The sequence below is a fragment of the Tiliqua scincoides genome, chromosome 4, assembly GCF_035046505.1.
Source record: "Tiliqua scincoides isolate rTilSci1 chromosome 4, rTilSci1.hap2, whole genome shotgun sequence".
In the NCBI taxonomy this organism is placed as follows: domain Eukaryota; kingdom Metazoa; phylum Chordata; class Lepidosauria; order Squamata; family Scincidae; genus Tiliqua; species Tiliqua scincoides.
The window spans coordinates 134880270-134898215 of NC_089824.1; the positions used below are offsets into that span (position 1 = coordinate 134880270).

The window sequence follows — 17946 nt, forward strand, 5'->3', positions numbered from 1 at the left end:
CAGCATTAGTGTTCATTTCACAAATTTTTACAAGATGAATATGGAAGACAAATTTACAGCAGAGTAGAAAGCCACCTCCAATTCTGGGTGAATGCAAGCAACGTATTAGTTTTAAGTATTATATATCAAAACAGGTAGCTTGAGGTCCAGGAACCAGTTCTTAGTTTGACATTTCACTAATATGATGTAAAAGGAGTTCATTTTTTGAATTCATCTCTCCCAAAATACAAGAAACAAAATGGGTAAAATGATATCTTACTGGACAATCATTTACATGGAAAGTATTAGCTTTCTCTGCTCAGAATATTCTTTTAGCAAAGGCTGGTACATTAAGAGTACCTCATTTGTTAATCCTTCACAAATGTGATGCAAAGTTGAACTTGCTATTAAGTCAGTAATGACAAACCTGATAAGTAGGATGGTGAGACATATTCTTGAACCCTTCATTATTTTAATTGTTGGACTATAGTGTCCTCTAGTGAAACATTTTGAGGTAAAATTGCATATATGATCAGCTTGTATACCAGACTAATAGGCATGCTCTGGTATCTGAAGGGATTCTATTCTGGACCCCACCACTGTTAACTGAAACTGGGGATGCCCCCTGCTCTCCAGAGGCTCCCCTTGCCTCTGTAGGCTTGCAGGGGCCATGTGTAATCACATGTATAAGGCCAGGGGGCCAAATGTGGCCTGCAGAAGCTTTTTATCTGGCTCTCAGCTGCTGTGCAGTGCTGAGGTGTTACTGCTGAAAGGGCAGCCCACACAAAAATTGGGCTCTCCCATATCTTGAAATATGATAAAGATTTGAGTGTTTTCTGCATTTGCAGCTAATGAATTCCTAAGTGAGAGAAAATGCTCATTTTTGGTTATGACCTGTTTAATGACAATACTTTGTGGCTAATGGCATAATTTTCAGTCCTCTGCAGGCATCATGAATGCCATTTGGTCCTTGGTATGAAATGAGTTTGACACCCTGCCTTAGATCCTACCTGCAGTTAAGTGGAACCATGGATATGCAATCTACAGATATGGCCCCCTGTAATTTAAAGCAGTAACTCTGAGCTACTAAGGCTGCAATCCTACACCCACTTACCTGGAAGTAGATCCTGTTTAGCTCAATGGAACTTCTGAGTAGGACTAGGCCCTAGAAGTCTTGGCACTGTTCAGAGACTTGTTCCAGTACAACTATTTTATAGGTCAGAGCCAACTTTATACATAAATGATGCATGTTCCATTTTAGTGTAGACCAGGGGTTGGCAAACTGGCTCCAGAGCCACAAGTGGCTCTCAGGCGTCTGCTGCAGCTCCAGAGTCCGGGTGCTGAGGACCTCCCCCTGCTGCCCCTCCCACGCAAGGGGCCCGGGCTCTCCAGGGAAGGACCTGAGTCCGATGAATGGTGCCCCGCGCCCTTCATTTAGCCCACTGCTGCAAACATCCCTCCCATTGCTCTCTCCCCAAGCAAGGGTCAGCTGCGCAAGGACCCTGCGCTTTCCCGATCGTCTCTGTGAGCGCCTGCTCCACCTGCAGAGAGGGGTGCTGGAAGGCAACCCCACACCGCTGATCTGGGGGGGAGGCCCTGGGAGGGGAGAGAAGAAGCCACGGGGAGAGACACTGCTGGGCTGCTTGGGGGCAGGTTTACCCCTGGAAGGAATGGACAACGCCTCTCGCCTGGCTCCTCTGCGCTGCGGGTGATCTCCACCTCTGTCTCCCCCTTTTCTGGATGGATGCTTTTGGGGGGGATGGTCTCTTTCCCTCTGCCTTCTTCCCACCCCCCCCCCGTTACCCATGGCAGCTGCAGTAGGCTCCCTCCCCTCCCCAGATCCCCACTTCCAGCAGGATCCCTTTGGAAACCAAGCCTCCAAGGTGCAACTCGCATGTCTGAGCATGGGTAAAAAAAAACTATATATATAAAAACTATATATATAAATGCATGGGTAAAAAAAACTATATATAAATGCATGGGTAATAAAACTATATATAAGGTAAAAAAAAAACTGTATGCAGTGATATTTCCATTTTAGATGTCAAAAGGGTTTTGTGGCTCCCAAGGTTTTCTTTTCTCTGGAAAACGGGTCCAAATGGCTCTTTGAGTGTTTAAGGTTACCGAGCCCTGGTGTAGACCAAACCTTTAGTACAGGGACCCACTTTTAAGAATGAGAATCTGTTGGGACCCACCACAAGTGATGGCTAGTAGTGACATCAAGCAGGAAAATTTAACAATCCTGGGCTCCAATCCTACCCAAAGCTAAGTTCCATGTACTGTCATTGTTAAAAGTTTATACATAGTGGCCTATTAAAAGTACAGTTCTGTAACATACCATGTCTACAACATACCATCAAGTTTAATACAGGTGGACCCTCAAGGGTCCTGGAACCTTCACAAATACCAATTTCAAGTGAAACCAAGTCACACAAAATTCAGGGTCCACTGAGCTCTGAACATGACCAGAGCCTTCCTCCAGTCACATTCAGAGCTGTTCTGAAGCCCATGCAGGCTGCATGCATCTTCCGCAGGCCTTCCTGAGACTCATGGAGGCTGTGTGCACAGCCTCTGGAGGGCTCAGGTGGGGCCAGGTCTGGTTCCATGCAGGTCCTGGGGACCTGTGAGGAGCAAGATTTGCAGACAGAAATTCTGTGAATAAACAGGCTTCACCTGTATAATATTGAAATGAATGGTGACCCACAGTTTGAGAAACACTAGGGTAGACATGGGGAGCCATAACTAGGAAGTTATGGCCAATAGTAAGTCTTTGAGTGCCAAGTAGTTAAAATCCTGTTGTGAAACTTAATGTTAGTTGGGTGACTGCTTGACAGTGCATTGGGCTCATGCCAAATAACAGCCCAACTTAAGCGCTGTCTTGCAGCTTTTAACAGCCTCTGCTTTTCACTTCACCTGTTGGCAACACTGTTTCCATCATCTTAACTGTGGTCAACATGTTTACAGTATTAGTGACTTTCATACCCATTAGGACTCCAAAGAATATGCATGTGACTAAATCTAGTCATGGATTAGTCAATTCCTACCAGTAAGACACTTAAATGTTGGTGGTTGAATGTCAAAGCAAATGCCCAAGAAAGCAGAGATTCTTCCACAGTGCTTATTTGCCCATGTCAAGTTACTCAGGATGACTTCTGTAATTTGTAGCCTCATACTATACAAATGTTCACTTAGTTACCAAGCCCTTAGTTCCCAAGGGCTGGTAGCCCTTGAATTTCTAAAATTCAAACATGTGTACACACACAATTACTGGGAAGAATATTTCACCAATGAGGCCACTATAGAACCATCCATCTCTACTTACTCCTAAATCACAAAGTTCTAACCATGCTGGGGCAAGTATATTTGTACTCACATTCTCCCAATTTCTCAGGTCTCTTCTTAAGCACTGTGTCAAGTACTGCTCTCCTTTCTAAGAGTTAGGTGGATGTTTTAGGGGTTAGCATGTTTGTGTTTCTAGTTTTCTATCTTCCCAATAAATTTTTTTTTTTTTTGCTATCTTAAATGGTATTTGTTTGAATTTTAGAAAACAGCTTAAGGGCTCAGTAACTGAACCATCAACAAGAGTCATATCAGGAATTCTTTTGATCAAAAGATGGGATATAAGTGTGAAGAACAGCTGTGATGGTAAAGAATTTGGACAGACAATATATGAAAGTATTTCTGGCAGTGAATCAGAAGTCCTATCATTGTTTTCCTCCTCAAAACTTCCAATTTTCCATGAAAATGCATGGGCCCGGAGCAGATGTACAAGAACTCTGATGCTACTTATTACACTCAAAACAGATACATGAAAAGTGTAGACAGGCTATGCTTACACCAAAAAGCATTTAAAAAAGCTATGGGAGTTATACTTCTGTTCATTTTCTTTTTGCATATTGGTTCTTGCTTACAAGTGCTTTGTAATACAAAAGGAACCTTTGCTTTGCTTATAGAAAGTAAAATGCCTTAACAAGCCTGCATAGAAGTCATTTGCCAAAATTCTCTTACACACTTACAACTGATTATATATCAAACTCCATGCAACCTTCCTGACAGATTAATGGTGCACAGTCAAAAGTTCTAGCACTCCCCATATTTTACTGACATACCAAATCTTTTACATTTAGGTTTGTAAAAAGTGTATCCACAGGGAGAATTGTTAGTGTGTCACTAACTCCATCTTCTTATCCATAACTTTTCATATAAAGGGGGGGAAGCATCCAACAATTCAAAAAAAATTATATATGATGTAATAAATTTATTGTGTTTTCCAAAATCTTCACAGAAAATTATGGAAGCCATCTTAACTATCAGCTGCATGTTCCTGGGCCCGGAGGAAGCTGGCCTTCTTTTGAGCCACACGATCTTTCTTCTGGGCAAGGGACAACTTGGGACGGTTCCACCTGCACAAAAAAAGTCTGTTATTGAGGTGGATATACATCACATCCATGCTTTTCAGTCAACTTTAAAAATGAAACAAGTGGCACACTAAACACCCAACAATCTCACAATGCAACCTGGTAAATACCATAGTGCCACCCTATGTAAGTGAGCGATACCACTAACTTTGTCTACTTTAACAGGTCCAATCTCACTTTTACTAAGGAAAATGGCCTCTTCGGTTTACATGTAGTTTTGCCACTGGGTACAAGAGCAGACACAGACCTGACACGTCTCTCCCCTGTCTACAAATTCAAGTTTTAACACAGAAAGGAAGAGAGATGACATATGCAATTGTGCAAAAGCATTTCCTATTGCTTCTTTTATGTCCAAGCTACTATTCTTACTGGGCAGCCACACACAGGTATGAAGCCTGTTGCCCATCCATTTGAAATGTTGTCACCAGGAGCAACCTAAGCCATTTAAGAAAGACGAGTAGTTTAGCTTCAAGGAGAGGAGCACATCCCATCAGCCAAAACTTCATTGCTTAAACTAGTTGATTTGAAGTGAAATTCCAAGTAATGAGTCTGTTCCAAAACACCTTCTCTCCCTGTGTCAAAACCTACATCCACCAAGTAGATACAGGCATGCCCTAGTATTCGCAGGGGTTCCATTCCAGAACCCCCAAATAATTGAAACAGTGGACATCAGGGAATTCCCTGCCACGCTCTGGAAGTAGCATTTTTTGACCTCTAACAGTCATTCTGAGCCTGGCAGAGGCCAAGGGCAGATGTGTGTGGCCTCTGCTGGGCTCAGAAGGCTCCCTGGAAGCAAGTGGTACAGCTTCCCTCGCCTCCAGAGGAGTATGTGTAGGTGTCGCGCATGGGGGGCACAGACCCAACCCACAGTTAACTGAAACAGCGGATATGGTATCCGTGGACACGGGAGCCCCCTATAGTCATTAGTACAGTAGGCCCTCTATATCTGCCAATTTGGAACCTGTGGCTTTGGAGCCACCTGGACTCTCCAAACCAGACCTCTGCTCTGGTAAGGTACAGAACATGTTCTGAGGGCCAAGGAGACTGCACAAGGTCTCCCAGACCCTCAGAATGCCCATTTCAGGAAAAAAGCAACTTCCAGTTTCTCAGGGAAACCAGCAGTGACATTTTTATGCTCTTAAGGCACTCCAAGGCCCTGGGAAGTCATGCAGATCAACCTTTGGACCTGGCTGAAGCGCAGCTCTGGCTGGGTTTGGGGGTGTCCAAATCCACAGATATGAACATCTGTGGGGGTTCCAGGAACAGAACCCCCGTGGATAACAAGATCCCCCCTGTATAGCTGGACCTAGTGAATAGCCTGAAAGTTCTAGATGCTAGAATATTGTTGAACGTATTAGTTATGAACCCCTATCAGCTCTTTGGATGAGAGACCACTGAGAGCCTGAAGAGCAGGATCATTCAAATGTTTATCCGCACAGCAGAAAATTGAACTTTCATTATACCAAGAACCACAGGTAATTGATAAAGTTAAAAGCTAGCCTCTCAGCCCATGAAACAAACCAGAACTTCAGTGACTTTTGAAAGAATGGGACTGATGCTTCTTAAATAGGTCATTGAAAACGTTTCTGCTCATCACAATCTTGATAAACAAGCCACATGTATGACCCTTTTGAGGTACTAGCGTGATCAGCCTGTGGATGAACCATCACTTGTGAAGTTTTACAGGGCTACGACATAAGAAGAGCAAGACATTCTTACTAGTATGGATGTAACCCAAAGGCTTTACTCCTCAAGGAATCCCATTTTATAGGGGGAAAAAAACAAAGGATCTCTCACCTCTTCTTTTTGACTTCCCTCTTGGGTTTCTTTTCATGGACTGGATTTTCACGTATTCCAGCATGCGCTTTTTTATACATTTCTTCCATCTGAAATAAATATATTTAGTCATTTCACATGTATTTACAAATTTATTTTGGGAACAAGAGTTTTATTTTCAGTAATAGCACGTTTAGTTTAATAGATAGAAACCTTTATGGGCATACATATAATGTACAAAAGGACTCAAGTCAACAACTTAAAACAGTTTTTCTATATGTAACTCATCTAAAATGGGTTTCTTTTTTCATCTTGCCTCCTCTTCTTAGTTGCTTTTGGTCATGTGGTTGTATTTCATATTTTAAATGCTTTTCATTGCACCGTTTATTATTTTTTACAATTATTGCACTTTACATTTTGTTCTTATTTTGCATTTTACTGTATTATAATGCAGCTTTGAAAACAATATTTGGAGGAGCAGAATAGAAATCACTTAAATGGCAAAGCTGTACCTGTTGGTTACCAATTTGTCTGTGTACTTATTCCCATAATGTGAATTTACTAAATTACCAATTTCTCCATCTACATGTTACAGAGAACAAGAACAAGTAATCTATGTATGAATTGTGGCAACAAACATTTGCATAAGACTTCTGGAACTCCAGACTGAAGAAAAAAAAAATCACATAGCTATAAACATACTTTTCTTGAAGCACGAAATCTGAAATACTATCAATGAGAGATCATTAATCACAGCATTTGGCTGTGTTAAGCAACCTTGCAGATCAACAAAAGTGCCAGCTCATTCACCCACTGGAACGTGTGCATTATACTATCAGGAGCTGTTTGTCTTGGCCCACTGATTACCTGCAAGGATGAACTAATTCCAATTCTCTTGAGTACAATACAAATGGTGAGAAGTGTTAGAACTCTCTGAATTTGTAATACCTTCCCCACCCCTGCTCCCCAATCATCCAGAATTCCCTCTTTCCAAATAGGGACTCTTTTTTTATCAAGTAGGAAAGGCAGAAAAAGGATTGCTAGCATATCTCCTAAGAACTATTTATCTGTTACAAGTACACCCTAAAGCAGTATTTCCCAAATTTTTTAGCACTGGGACCCACTTTAAAAAATGACAATCACAACCCACCAGACCAAAAAAGAGCTCTAGAAAAAATATTGTATTAATACTACACTATTAATAATAATCGGGTTTTGTGCTTCTGCGGCTGTTAGACAACTCACATATAGCATGTGTATGCAGTTATTTGCTAGACTCTCCCTGGAAATGCATTCAAGGACTATTCCCCCAAACCTTTACAGTCATTCCAGGGTGCCCAGAAGGCTAACCTGGAGAGCATGAAGTGCAGTTAGGGACTTCCAGTTCAAACAAAAGGCTGAAACTGGGTTCACATATGATCTACGGCAGGCGGCAAGCGCGCAGGGTCTTTTATAGTGGGAAGTAACGTGAGACCTACAAGTCTCATGTTACCTTCCTACTATAAAAGGCCCTGCACATGTGCTGAGCCTGTCTTTTCTTCGCTGCCACTGAGCTCAGCAGCAGCGAGGGAAAGCAAGGCTCGGAGCTCACACGGCGGGCCAGCGCAGGCTGGGGTGAGGGCCAAGTGCACACTGAAGATGGGGGACCCCCTGGGGGCTGGACGGGGACCTGCAGCGGGCTGCAAGTGGCCCACAGGCCAGGGTTTGGGCACCCCTGATCTACGGCATGCCAATTACTAGAGAAAATCAGAAACTGTGAAATTTTAATTTGGGGGTATGATGGTTACTTCATACCAGTTAATGATTTTCTTCTGCAAATCAGGCAAGGGTGCTTAAAAAGTTTTTTAATGTCTCAAAAACTTCACAACCCACCAAAAACCAGCTTGCAAAATCAGTTTGGGAAGCACTGCCCTAAAGAATTTACAAGCAATCAGCAAACTGGTTACAAGTGAGGGTATTTGCAAGCTGGAAATGCACACAATTTCCTGTATTGAGCCTCTGCTTACTTAACAGGCTGCACTGAGGGACATGCAAGAGTTCCAGCAGATACCAGGTCTGAGTTCTGAATGGGTCACAGATTATTCATTTATCAGTTCTGAGCACGGCATGCTTTCAACACTGCTTACAATTCATTTGCAATAAGCATCTTACCATGTCAGGCGTCACGTTGTTCTTTATGTACTGGGAGAACTGTTTTTTGTAAGCATCTTCATCTTCCTCCATCAAATAACGCATGTAATCTGCAACGTTCTGGCCCATGATGTGTTTGCGGTGAACCTCTGCATTAAATTCTTTGCTCTCTGAGTCATAACCCGGGAAGCGCTTGGTACTGTGAAATAAGGAATTGAGCATCAGATACACTTTTGCAAAAACTTTGGTAAGATTTGGAAAGGCACTGAGAAGAATGGGTTCTTCACATAACTTGAAAAAAGAAAACACAGCAGAAGTCAAGAGCCTCAGCCACTATCAGTCCCGTCTTGAAACACTGACATCAATCATGCGCATGGCAAGGACCAACTACAGAATGCTCAGTCAGTGGGATATCATCACACAGTGGCCAACTGTAGGCAAAAAGAAAAGGTGAGCTACTGGAGAGCTATAGAGTTCATAGTTGTGAAACAGTAAGGAGGACACCACAGTTTATACTGTGGTTAACGCTTGGAAAACTTCTGTTTTAGTCAAAGTGATGCATGACTGCACTGATGTCCTGCTCATGAGATCAAATGTTTATATGGAACATCTGGTTCAGGCAACGAGTTCTTGAGAGGGAGGGGACAACAAGGGAGCTCCTAGTTCCCCATGAGAGCACAGGAATACGGTCTGATCTACAAATTGCAGTCTTGTACTGAACCTGCTCCTACAAACTCTTTTGGTCAAGTGCAAGAAATGAACATCTTGCATACATCCTCAGGCATGACCAATTAAAAGGACTGCCTGACCACACATGAGGCTGCCCAACCATTAAGATTCTCTTCAGAGATGTTGCTTTGTATGCTCCAATGTTCTGCTTTTAATGGGGTCTGATACACTGCTCTATTTTGCAATTTAGTACCATAACAGCCCTGCTCTGAAGGATGGTTTAAAAATCGCCAAGAGTAAGCGGAAACTTCCTTGCATCAAAAAGGTGATTGAACTACAGTATTCACTCAAGGAAACAATATTACCTGTGAGGGATTGATAGACCACCATCCACAGCTCCTTTCAGAGCACCGAAGACCTTGTTCCCAGTAGTAGTTCGAGCAAGGCCTGCATCCAGATAGCATGTAAAGGCACCAGGCTGTCCATCCACACTTTCCACATTATATTCATCTCCAGTCACTTCAACTTGGCCTTCGTAGGTCTTATCAAGGCCAAATTTGTTCAGAAGCTGCAACAGAAACAATCTGCATGAATTTTCCTGACACATCTGAGAGTTCAAGCAAGAACCACACAGAAGGCCTGCCATTAACACTTTCCACAGTGCATCAGAAACAGGTGGTCAACTTGGAGGACCAACATGATGGGACACACATTTTAACCCTTTAAAATCAGAGGAAGAATAAAATTTACCAGTAATGACAATCTTTTAGGAATCGGTTCTATTCAGGGATGGAAAAACTTATCAGATAAGCATTTTAAGCTGCAATCCTAAGCATTCATATAAAAGAGTAAACCCCATTGAATTCAATGGGGTTTATTCCTGAGCAGACATGCACTAGGAGTGTGCTCTTAGAAGTCTAGGGCACCATGTCATCTGTGTTTTTCCAGACTTGTCAGGCCCTTTCCTGTGGCTCTTGGCCAGGCCAGGAGATCTTGAACGAGCACAAGGAATGCCCCATAGAGCCTCAAAACTCCCTTATTCCCAAATAAGCTTAATCCATTCTAACACAAGCACAGAGAACTACAGAAGCAGAATCTGTTACAAGCCCCCTCAACCATATGAGATGCAAATACTTTACAGGGCAATGACAGAAAATAGGAAGAGGACCCTGGAAAAATGGGAGTCTCCTACTAAAGAAATTCCCTGTGAGTGCTGTAAGAACTCCATAGGAGCAGTGATTTTACATTTTTCCACACACTCAGGATAGCTGGAAGTTAATACATTGAACTGACAGGAACACAAGTCTCCAAATGAGTTGTTATGCATTCCTCCCCTCTTCTCCATTCCAACGTTCATTTTTTGTTTGGTTAAGTTGCACTTGAACTATTTTGAAGTTGAATGAAACTTAAATACAACAAAACACACACACGCCTTTAAAGTTCTCAGAACTCGCACTGTGTGTGCTTTTGGGGGACTTTAAACATAAGAAGGAATCGCTGCTAATTTGCAAATTCATTCTTGGGTAAGTGGCAGATTTACAAAATCTCCAATTTCAAATGGTTTGCTGGTCTTCAGTCACGCCTCTTAATGTACATCAAATAACAGGGAAGGCTCGAATTCATCGGAACTCTCGACATATACATACCCTGCGGGCCAGCAGCAGGCCCGTGCAATAGGCAGCAGCATAGTTGGTCAAGCCTACTTTTACACCATACTTTGGCAGCTCATGAGCATACGCAGCACAGACGATCATGTCGCCTTCAATTCTGGCATATGCAATCTGATGACAAAAGCAGAGTTAGTGGGCTCAAACCGATCCATTGCAAAATTCACACAATACTTTCTAAACAAGGAGTCCTATTAAGGCCAACAGTCCTGCACAACAAATAATCTCTTAATATACTTTGTTAATAGCCTGTTAACTCTGAACTAGGAAAGAAAGTGTAATCAAGTGATCAAGTAACCTCAGTAATCTATAAAGACCAAGACACCTGTAGATGAGGAAACATCAAATTTCACAAGCTTAAAACATAATCCACTAATATTTACGTCAATTTCTACTGAACTCTGCAGGATACCTACACAATTTAAGATGCATGTATCTGGGCTGTGCTCCTCGCAGTATGGTTAAAGACACATACATCTTTACATCACAGCCCTTCTCGCTTAATTGAAGGTAGGCTGAGTTGTCCTCCCCCACTCCAGCAATTAGACAAACCCAAAAGGTGCACCGCAAAGGTGACCAGGGAGCATATCCTCATTGCACAGGTCACACGTCATTCAAACCAGCCCCATCAGAGTTCTCATTTGAGAAGGATACCAAGAACTGTGTTAGTGATTACTTGCTCCTTTGCAAAGTGACAGTTCCTACTGCTTATTTTGTGGCACCAGTGAGAACAGGTACGAACCAATTTATATGGGCAGTATAAACTTGCCATAATGCTACTCCTAACTTTCTGGATTACGGCCTCGAAAGTAGCTTTTACAATAGTATAATACACAGAACAGCATGAGATACTTCATATTTGTTTAGTACTTTTTGAGTATGCACTTCCTACAATGCTGTCCTTATAACAATCCTAAATAGTAAGTTTTATTACCCTCATATCACAATTGGGAAGCTGAGGGAGTGGCTTGTCTAAGGTGATCTAATGAATTCATGGAAGAGGCAAAATACAAACTGGGGAAGTCTTGATTTGCAGTTCAGTCTGTCACTTGCTTTAGGGTTTACTGTCACATGGAGCAGGGATGGTGAGAAGAACAAGGGAAAACATTTTTAGAATACAGCAGTAGACGGTATTGTAGTAAGATTTTTGATATTACTTTCAACTCTACTCTTGGAATTTTCCACACACTGGTAGTTCTTTTTTCCCTTGGTGAAAACTATGTAGACAATTTTCAAACCCACCAGGAAACTGCACAGCAAGAACTCCAGTGACTTGTCTTAAGAAAGGTGATTGTCTGAACACCAGAGAAAATAAGCAGTAGAAAACAGGTTCAAAGAAACAGCTTTACCAGTCTACAACAGGGATGCCCAAACCCCGGCTCTGGGGTCACTTGTGGCCCTTGAGGTCTCTCAATGCGGCCCTCAGGGAGTCTCCAATGAGCCTCTGGCCCTCCGGAGATTTATTGGAGCCCACACTGGCCCAACACAACTGCTCTCAGTGTGAGGGCAACTGTTTGACCTCTCGCGTGAGCTGTGGGATGAGGGCTCCCTCCACTGCTTGCTGTTTCATGTCTGTGATGTAGTAGCGGCAGCAAAGGAAAGGCCAGCCTTGCTTTGTGCTTGGTCTTTTATAGGCCTTGAGCTACTGCAAGACCTTCATTCATTCATTGGGTAGATGGAACTCGTTAGCGTGGGAAGGCAGCTCATCTGAGAGAAGAAAAACTCTGATCCCAAACCTCCACTTCCTTGTGGCTACATCCAGTTATGGAAAAGGCTTCAGGAGTCAACCTCGAGGCAAAACCTGGAGCCAGAGTCCCTGAGGCAGTTCATGGCTGAACACAGTCACATTCTGGGAACTCCTGCGACACCGCTGGAACCAACCGTACTGGCCTCTGTCTTTCCATTGGACCATTTCAGCATCGTGGAGAGGGGGGATTTGCTGCATGGGTAACAGTCTATCCTCCATATCTACTTTACCCAGGTTTTGCACACTGGAGAGAACACTCTTTTCCAGAACCACCACTCAGAGCGCAATACCATAGTCTTCGGAGACTGAAGGATGCCAACATTCATTCATGTAAGTTCATCTTTAATATATTCATTTATGTAAACTTATGTAAATTTATTCAAATTTTAAATGTAAATTCTTTTTTTTCCCCCTGCACAGTGTAAGAGAGATGATGTGGCCCTCCTACCAAAAACTTTGGACACCCCTGGTCTACAATGTAAACCATCGCCCAGATAGGTTTCAAAGAAGAAGAAAAATATCCAAGTTTTTTTGCACTGCAACACAGAATCCAATTTTTTCTTTTTTGCTCTGAACAGCTATGCCTGGCAAAGAACTCCAAACGATACAAATATTTGTAAAATTTTACTTTTGAACTTGTTAACAAAGGATTTAAAAAGCTTTATTTTTGAAGAAAGCATACCTCGACTGCTTTTTTCCAAAAACAAAAACTTTAAATCCTTTTCAACCCCATGACAAAGTCAATTCTGCTTCACTACCCAAGAAAGAACTATTTCAATGAAGCAGAATATTCTATAAACAGAAGTTAAGAAAGGTGTTTTTTGCCCAAACCTCAAGTGGAAGTTGAAGGAAACTTACACTATTTCTCCCCTACAAGCAGTTCTTTCACAAGGATTGATTCACATATTACAAAGAATTTCTGTACAGGAAACTTAAAAAGTGGTCCTTCGCAGCATAGTCAAGGATGAAATGGTGAACTTACCTGGCATATAATATCTCTGTTGGTGACACGTACAATCATCCTGTATTTAGGGGTGTTGTACTTGTTTTTATCTTGAATCACCAAACGCTTACGAGCATAATAATCAGTCTTGCCCTCTGAAAGAGAAGGTGTGCTTTAGGAATTGCTGGTACAGTTCCTTGTCCATTTAATTTACTGAGCACTCGTAAAGTGAACCTACCTCTCCTTCTTCTGAATTTCACTTGATACCTCTTGAAGTAGGCCTTATTCTTCACCACTTTCACGAACCCCTTCAACAAACGGAACACAGACGTATTAGCATTACTAAATATCACTTGCAGGGGAGCAATGAAGGGCGCAATGCCGTTCTCCCATTTGTAAAATCCCACAGGCACCTGGCTCTCTGCTTTGGGAATCAGGATGCTGGATGAGACAGGCCTCGAGTCTCATCCGGCAGCACTCTGTGAATTAGAAGTTTTTTCCTCAACATCTTATACACAGGAAGGCAGGAGGAACAAAGATGCTCAGGTTTTAGAATCCAACAAAAGGAAAGATGGAAGGTTTTGTTCTGCAACTCACATTACAGTATGTTTTTCCTAATGAATACAGTATGTTTTTCCTAATGAAAATATAAAACTTCCACAATCCATAACTACCCCTTAGCTTAGAGAAACTGAGGGAAGACAGATCTGCCAAAGTCTAAGAGTCATGAGAGTTACATACTACCTCCCAGTTCAGAGGCAGCATCCTCCAAATACAAGTTGCATGGGAGCAGTGGCAGGAGTGGACTGTTGTCTTCATGTCCTGCTTGTGACCCAGAAGGATGACATGCATGAATAAACTCAATATCTAGTTGACAGGAAGCCTATAGAAGTCAACAGAGGTCAAGGCTGTCCACGGCTCAAGAATGATGCTGACCACTCACAAAAAGATGGAAAATTGTTTGCAATCACAATTTTCCCCATCACCACATTTTTGCTTCTGAAAAGCATTACATCCTTTCCCCCTTCTACTAAGAAAAAAAAATAGTTGTAGCTTCCAAGTGTCACCCCATCCTCAATTAGTCACCATCCAATGAACAACTTTCATGCACAAATGTTTCTCTTGACATTGCTTAGTTGTGTTTCATTTATTCCTAGGCTGCAGCAAGCCAAGACTACAGGCCAGTCACACAAGAAATCTACATCACAGGTCCTTCCCACATGGGGCAAACCTGGTTTTGCCTGATGAAATACAAAGAACCATAGCAACTCTTTTGCTTCTTAGGATAAAATGTTTGAAAACATTCCACCCCTCTGGTTGTTTACTTTTTACTTTCTATATATAATTTAGTACCTTTAGTAACCCTAAAAGTCCTGCCGAGTACCCCTGGGGGCATATGTACCCCAAGTTGGGAACCACTGCTTGGGTGCATAATTTGGTACCCCTAAAGGTCCTGTTGAGTACCTCTGGGGGTATACGCGCCCCAAGTTGGGAACCACTGTTCTAGTGCATAATTCAGTACCCCTAAATGACCTGCCGAGTACTTGGGGGGTATACGCGCCCCAAGTTGAGAACAACTGTTGTAGTGCATAACGTAGCACCCCTAAAGCTCCTGTCGAGTACCCCTGGGGTATATGCACCCCGGGTTGGGAACCACTTCTAGTGAAGCTAAGCCACCCATCCCCACGATCCCTGTGGAGCGAACCCAGCCCTGGCCACTAACCAGGGTGCACACCTTCTGCACACACCAAGGAAAAGCCTTTCCAACACTCAAGCTTTAAGACTCCTGCCACGCCTGCTGTCAAAGGCCCTGAGGTTTAGGAAGGGCACTATACTGGGGGGACTGGAACCATACTGGGAGAGGTGCTGCAAGGGCCTCAGGAGGAGCCACACTCTGTCCCTGAAAAGGGGGAAGGCAAGTGCAGGGGAGGCCTCAGAGCCAGGCCCAGGAGGCAGGCTGGGGGGGGGGGGGCCAGAACCCCAGCAGGCAGCGCCGCAGCCCCTTCAGCAGCAGAGGCCTGGGGAGGAGGGGCAGCCATCAGGCCACGCTGGAACTCGCTTCCGCAGCTAGGCCCGGCGCTTCCCCATCCGCATCCATCCGACCCACAGAGGGCACGCAGGACGCGGCCTGCCGCCGAGGACGCCGAGCAGGCTCCCCCCTTCCCATCTGGACCCATATGGGAGCGGCACTGACCATGGTTCTCGCTTCGGTCCCCTTTCGCCTTAGGCCGAGGGCCGCTCAGCGAGACGTCTGTAGCCCGGAACGCTGGGGGAAAAGAGCGACTCCTCTGCGCAGGCGCAACACGTACTCTCGGCAGACAAGGCGGAGCCGCTCGCGGCTAGAGCGGCCGCGCAGAAAGCGAACGCTGCCCCCTGGAGGTGCGGAGGCGAAACGGCCCTGCGTCTCTCTCTCTCTCTCTCTCTCTCTCTCTCTGTGTCCCCCTCCCTGCGCTCGCGCGCACTGGAAACATCACGTGGGCCTTCGCCGTTCCTTCCCCACGGCTGCGCGTGCGACAGACCCTGAAAGCCCGCCTGCGCCAGCTAGCGGCGCCTGTATGCTAAGCAGCTGCAGTCCAAGGCGTCTGTGCGGTTTCCATCACTGGGAATTTGCACTGCCCTGGAGAACAGAGAAGGAGCAGCCCAGAGGTTGCAGCTGCAGCTGCAGCCTGCCTTTTGCCTCCAGCAGGGTGAGAGCAGCATCCTGCATGCTGTCTTGCCAGGTGCCCTTTCCAAACTTGTTCCAGAGAACTTGTGCTTGCTTTGAGCTTAGTCAGCTTCCCTGGCTCAGACCCAGCTCACTCTAGCAGCATACAGCCGCCACCACTGCAGCCCAGCACCAGCAAGAGGGAAACTAGTAGGTGACTTGCCTGGGGGCTGCAGGCTCCATCCTCCCAGTTCTCCAAGCCGCAGCTCTTGGGCATGGCAGCCACACACTAGTCACCAGCTGTCTTGGTTCCACTATTTTGTCAGGCAATTGGTTAGTCCATTAGCCAGCTAGCTAGTCCATGAGTTTATTGTCCATCTGCCAATCCATTGGTCAGTCTGCCTAATCATTAGTCCATCCACCATCAGCAGCTTCCCCCAGCCCCACTCCCAGGGAAAAGGTCTGCAATGGCGCCCCCTGCAGGCTATCGCCACCCCCCCATGCAAAAATCCACACACACACCCCACTCACTTGAGGATTACAGAGCCTCATGCGACCCAGGACTGTGTCAGGGAAGCCTCTCTCAGGTTCCCCAACGCTACAAACCGTGCTTTCAGGAACTGGAAGCACAGTTTCCGCCCCCCCTCCCCGTCAGGAGCCTCAGAGAGGCTTCTGCGGGGTCCTGGCACCTTGCACCTGGGGCTTTTGCCCAATTGGACCTTATGGTAGGTCTGCAACTGCCATCCACAGTCCATTGGTCAGTCTGCCAAGTCATTACTCCATTGGTCAGTCTGCCAAGTCATTAGTCCATCTGCCAGTCCATTGGTCAGTCTGCCAAGTCATTAGTCCATCTGCCAGTCCATTGGTCCATCAGCCAGTTTGGTATTTTTCCCTAGCTCCCCTTTGACTACCCACAGTCTCGCCAACCTCCAGGTGCTACTTTTATCCCTAAAGACCTTGTTGTGCCTACTGGCTGCAGCTGTGCAGCACACAGCTGCTGAAAGCCCAGGCTTTTTCTCCATATTTCCCAGAGTCACCAAAGCAAAGGGCCACTGCCGACACCATGTCTTATCTCCTCACAATATCTTTCAAGATGCATATGCATACCCAGCCTTCCCAGTCACTTTGAAAAGGGCTCAATCTGGGAATGTACCAAGAGACACAGAATGGCCTTTACAATATATTATTGCAAGGATGACTGGACCTGCTCCAAGTGGCCAAACAGACAAGAACTGCTCTTCTTCTTTTTGAGTTATTCTGTTGATCCAAGTTGGGAGCAGGTTTCTTACAGTAGGCATGTCTATTCAAAAGTAAATCCCTTTATAGGGCTTATTCCCAGGAAAGTGTATTTAGGATTTTGCACACTTTTCCTAGGAGTAAACCCCATTCAACATAATGGAACTTGTGAGTAAACATTAAAAGGATTGAACTCTTAGTTTGCTGCTAAAAGAACAGCAGAACAGCTTGTTTGCAAGCAGTCAGATAATAAACATGCTGTGTTGCTAAAGCAGTATTCACTGGGTTGTCCTGTTTTATGGCACAACAACTTTGTGGGATAGATTAGGCTAAGAAATAGTGAGTTGTTCAAGACCACTTAGGGCGCAACCTAACCAACTTTTTTCAGTACTAAGGACAGTGCAGCTCAAAGATAAGGAAACAAACATTCCTTTGCCTTGAGGAGGCCTCCGTGAGTGCCACCCAACTGCAGGATGCAGCATATGCCCCGTTGGCACAGCTGTATCAGTGCTGGAAAGTTGATTAGGATTTGGGCCTTAATTAGTTACATGGCTAGGTGGAGATTTGAAGTCAGGCCTCTATAGGCCAAGTACAGCATTCTTCTATTACTCCATTACATGGCTTCCTCATCTCATATTTTAGACTGTGAGTTCCTCAGACAGGAGCCCATTTTTTTTTGCCTATGCTATCAATTTTACTCTTTGTCAGTATACATGGAGCAACATAATTAACATTGT

At 44.4% G+C, this 17946-nt stretch overlaps 1 protein-coding gene and 1 non-coding gene across 2 annotated transcripts; both read right to left on the reverse strand.

Moving 5' to 3' along the window:
* Positions 1-4217: 4217 nt before the first annotated feature.
* RPL5 (ribosomal protein L5) lies at positions 4218-15632 on the reverse strand. The gene is made up of 8 exons (XM_066625544.1): positions 15524-15632; positions 13568-13637; positions 13369-13484; positions 10619-10753; positions 9338-9540; positions 8325-8502; positions 6195-6283; positions 4218-4382 (listed from the first exon to the last, which is right to left on the reverse strand). The coding sequence occupies exons 1-8, from the start codon at positions 15524-15526 to the stop codon at positions 4283-4285; spliced, it is 894 nt and encodes a 297-aa protein (XP_066481641.1). The 5' UTR covers positions 15527-15632; the 3' UTR covers positions 4218-4282.
* On the reverse strand, positions 8633-8728 carry LOC136650638 (small nucleolar RNA SNORD21). Its single transcript, XR_010794456.1, has one exon. It is a non-coding gene; the product is annotated as a small nucleolar RNA SNORD21 (small nucleolar RNA).
* Positions 15633-17946: the final 2314 nt, after the last annotated feature.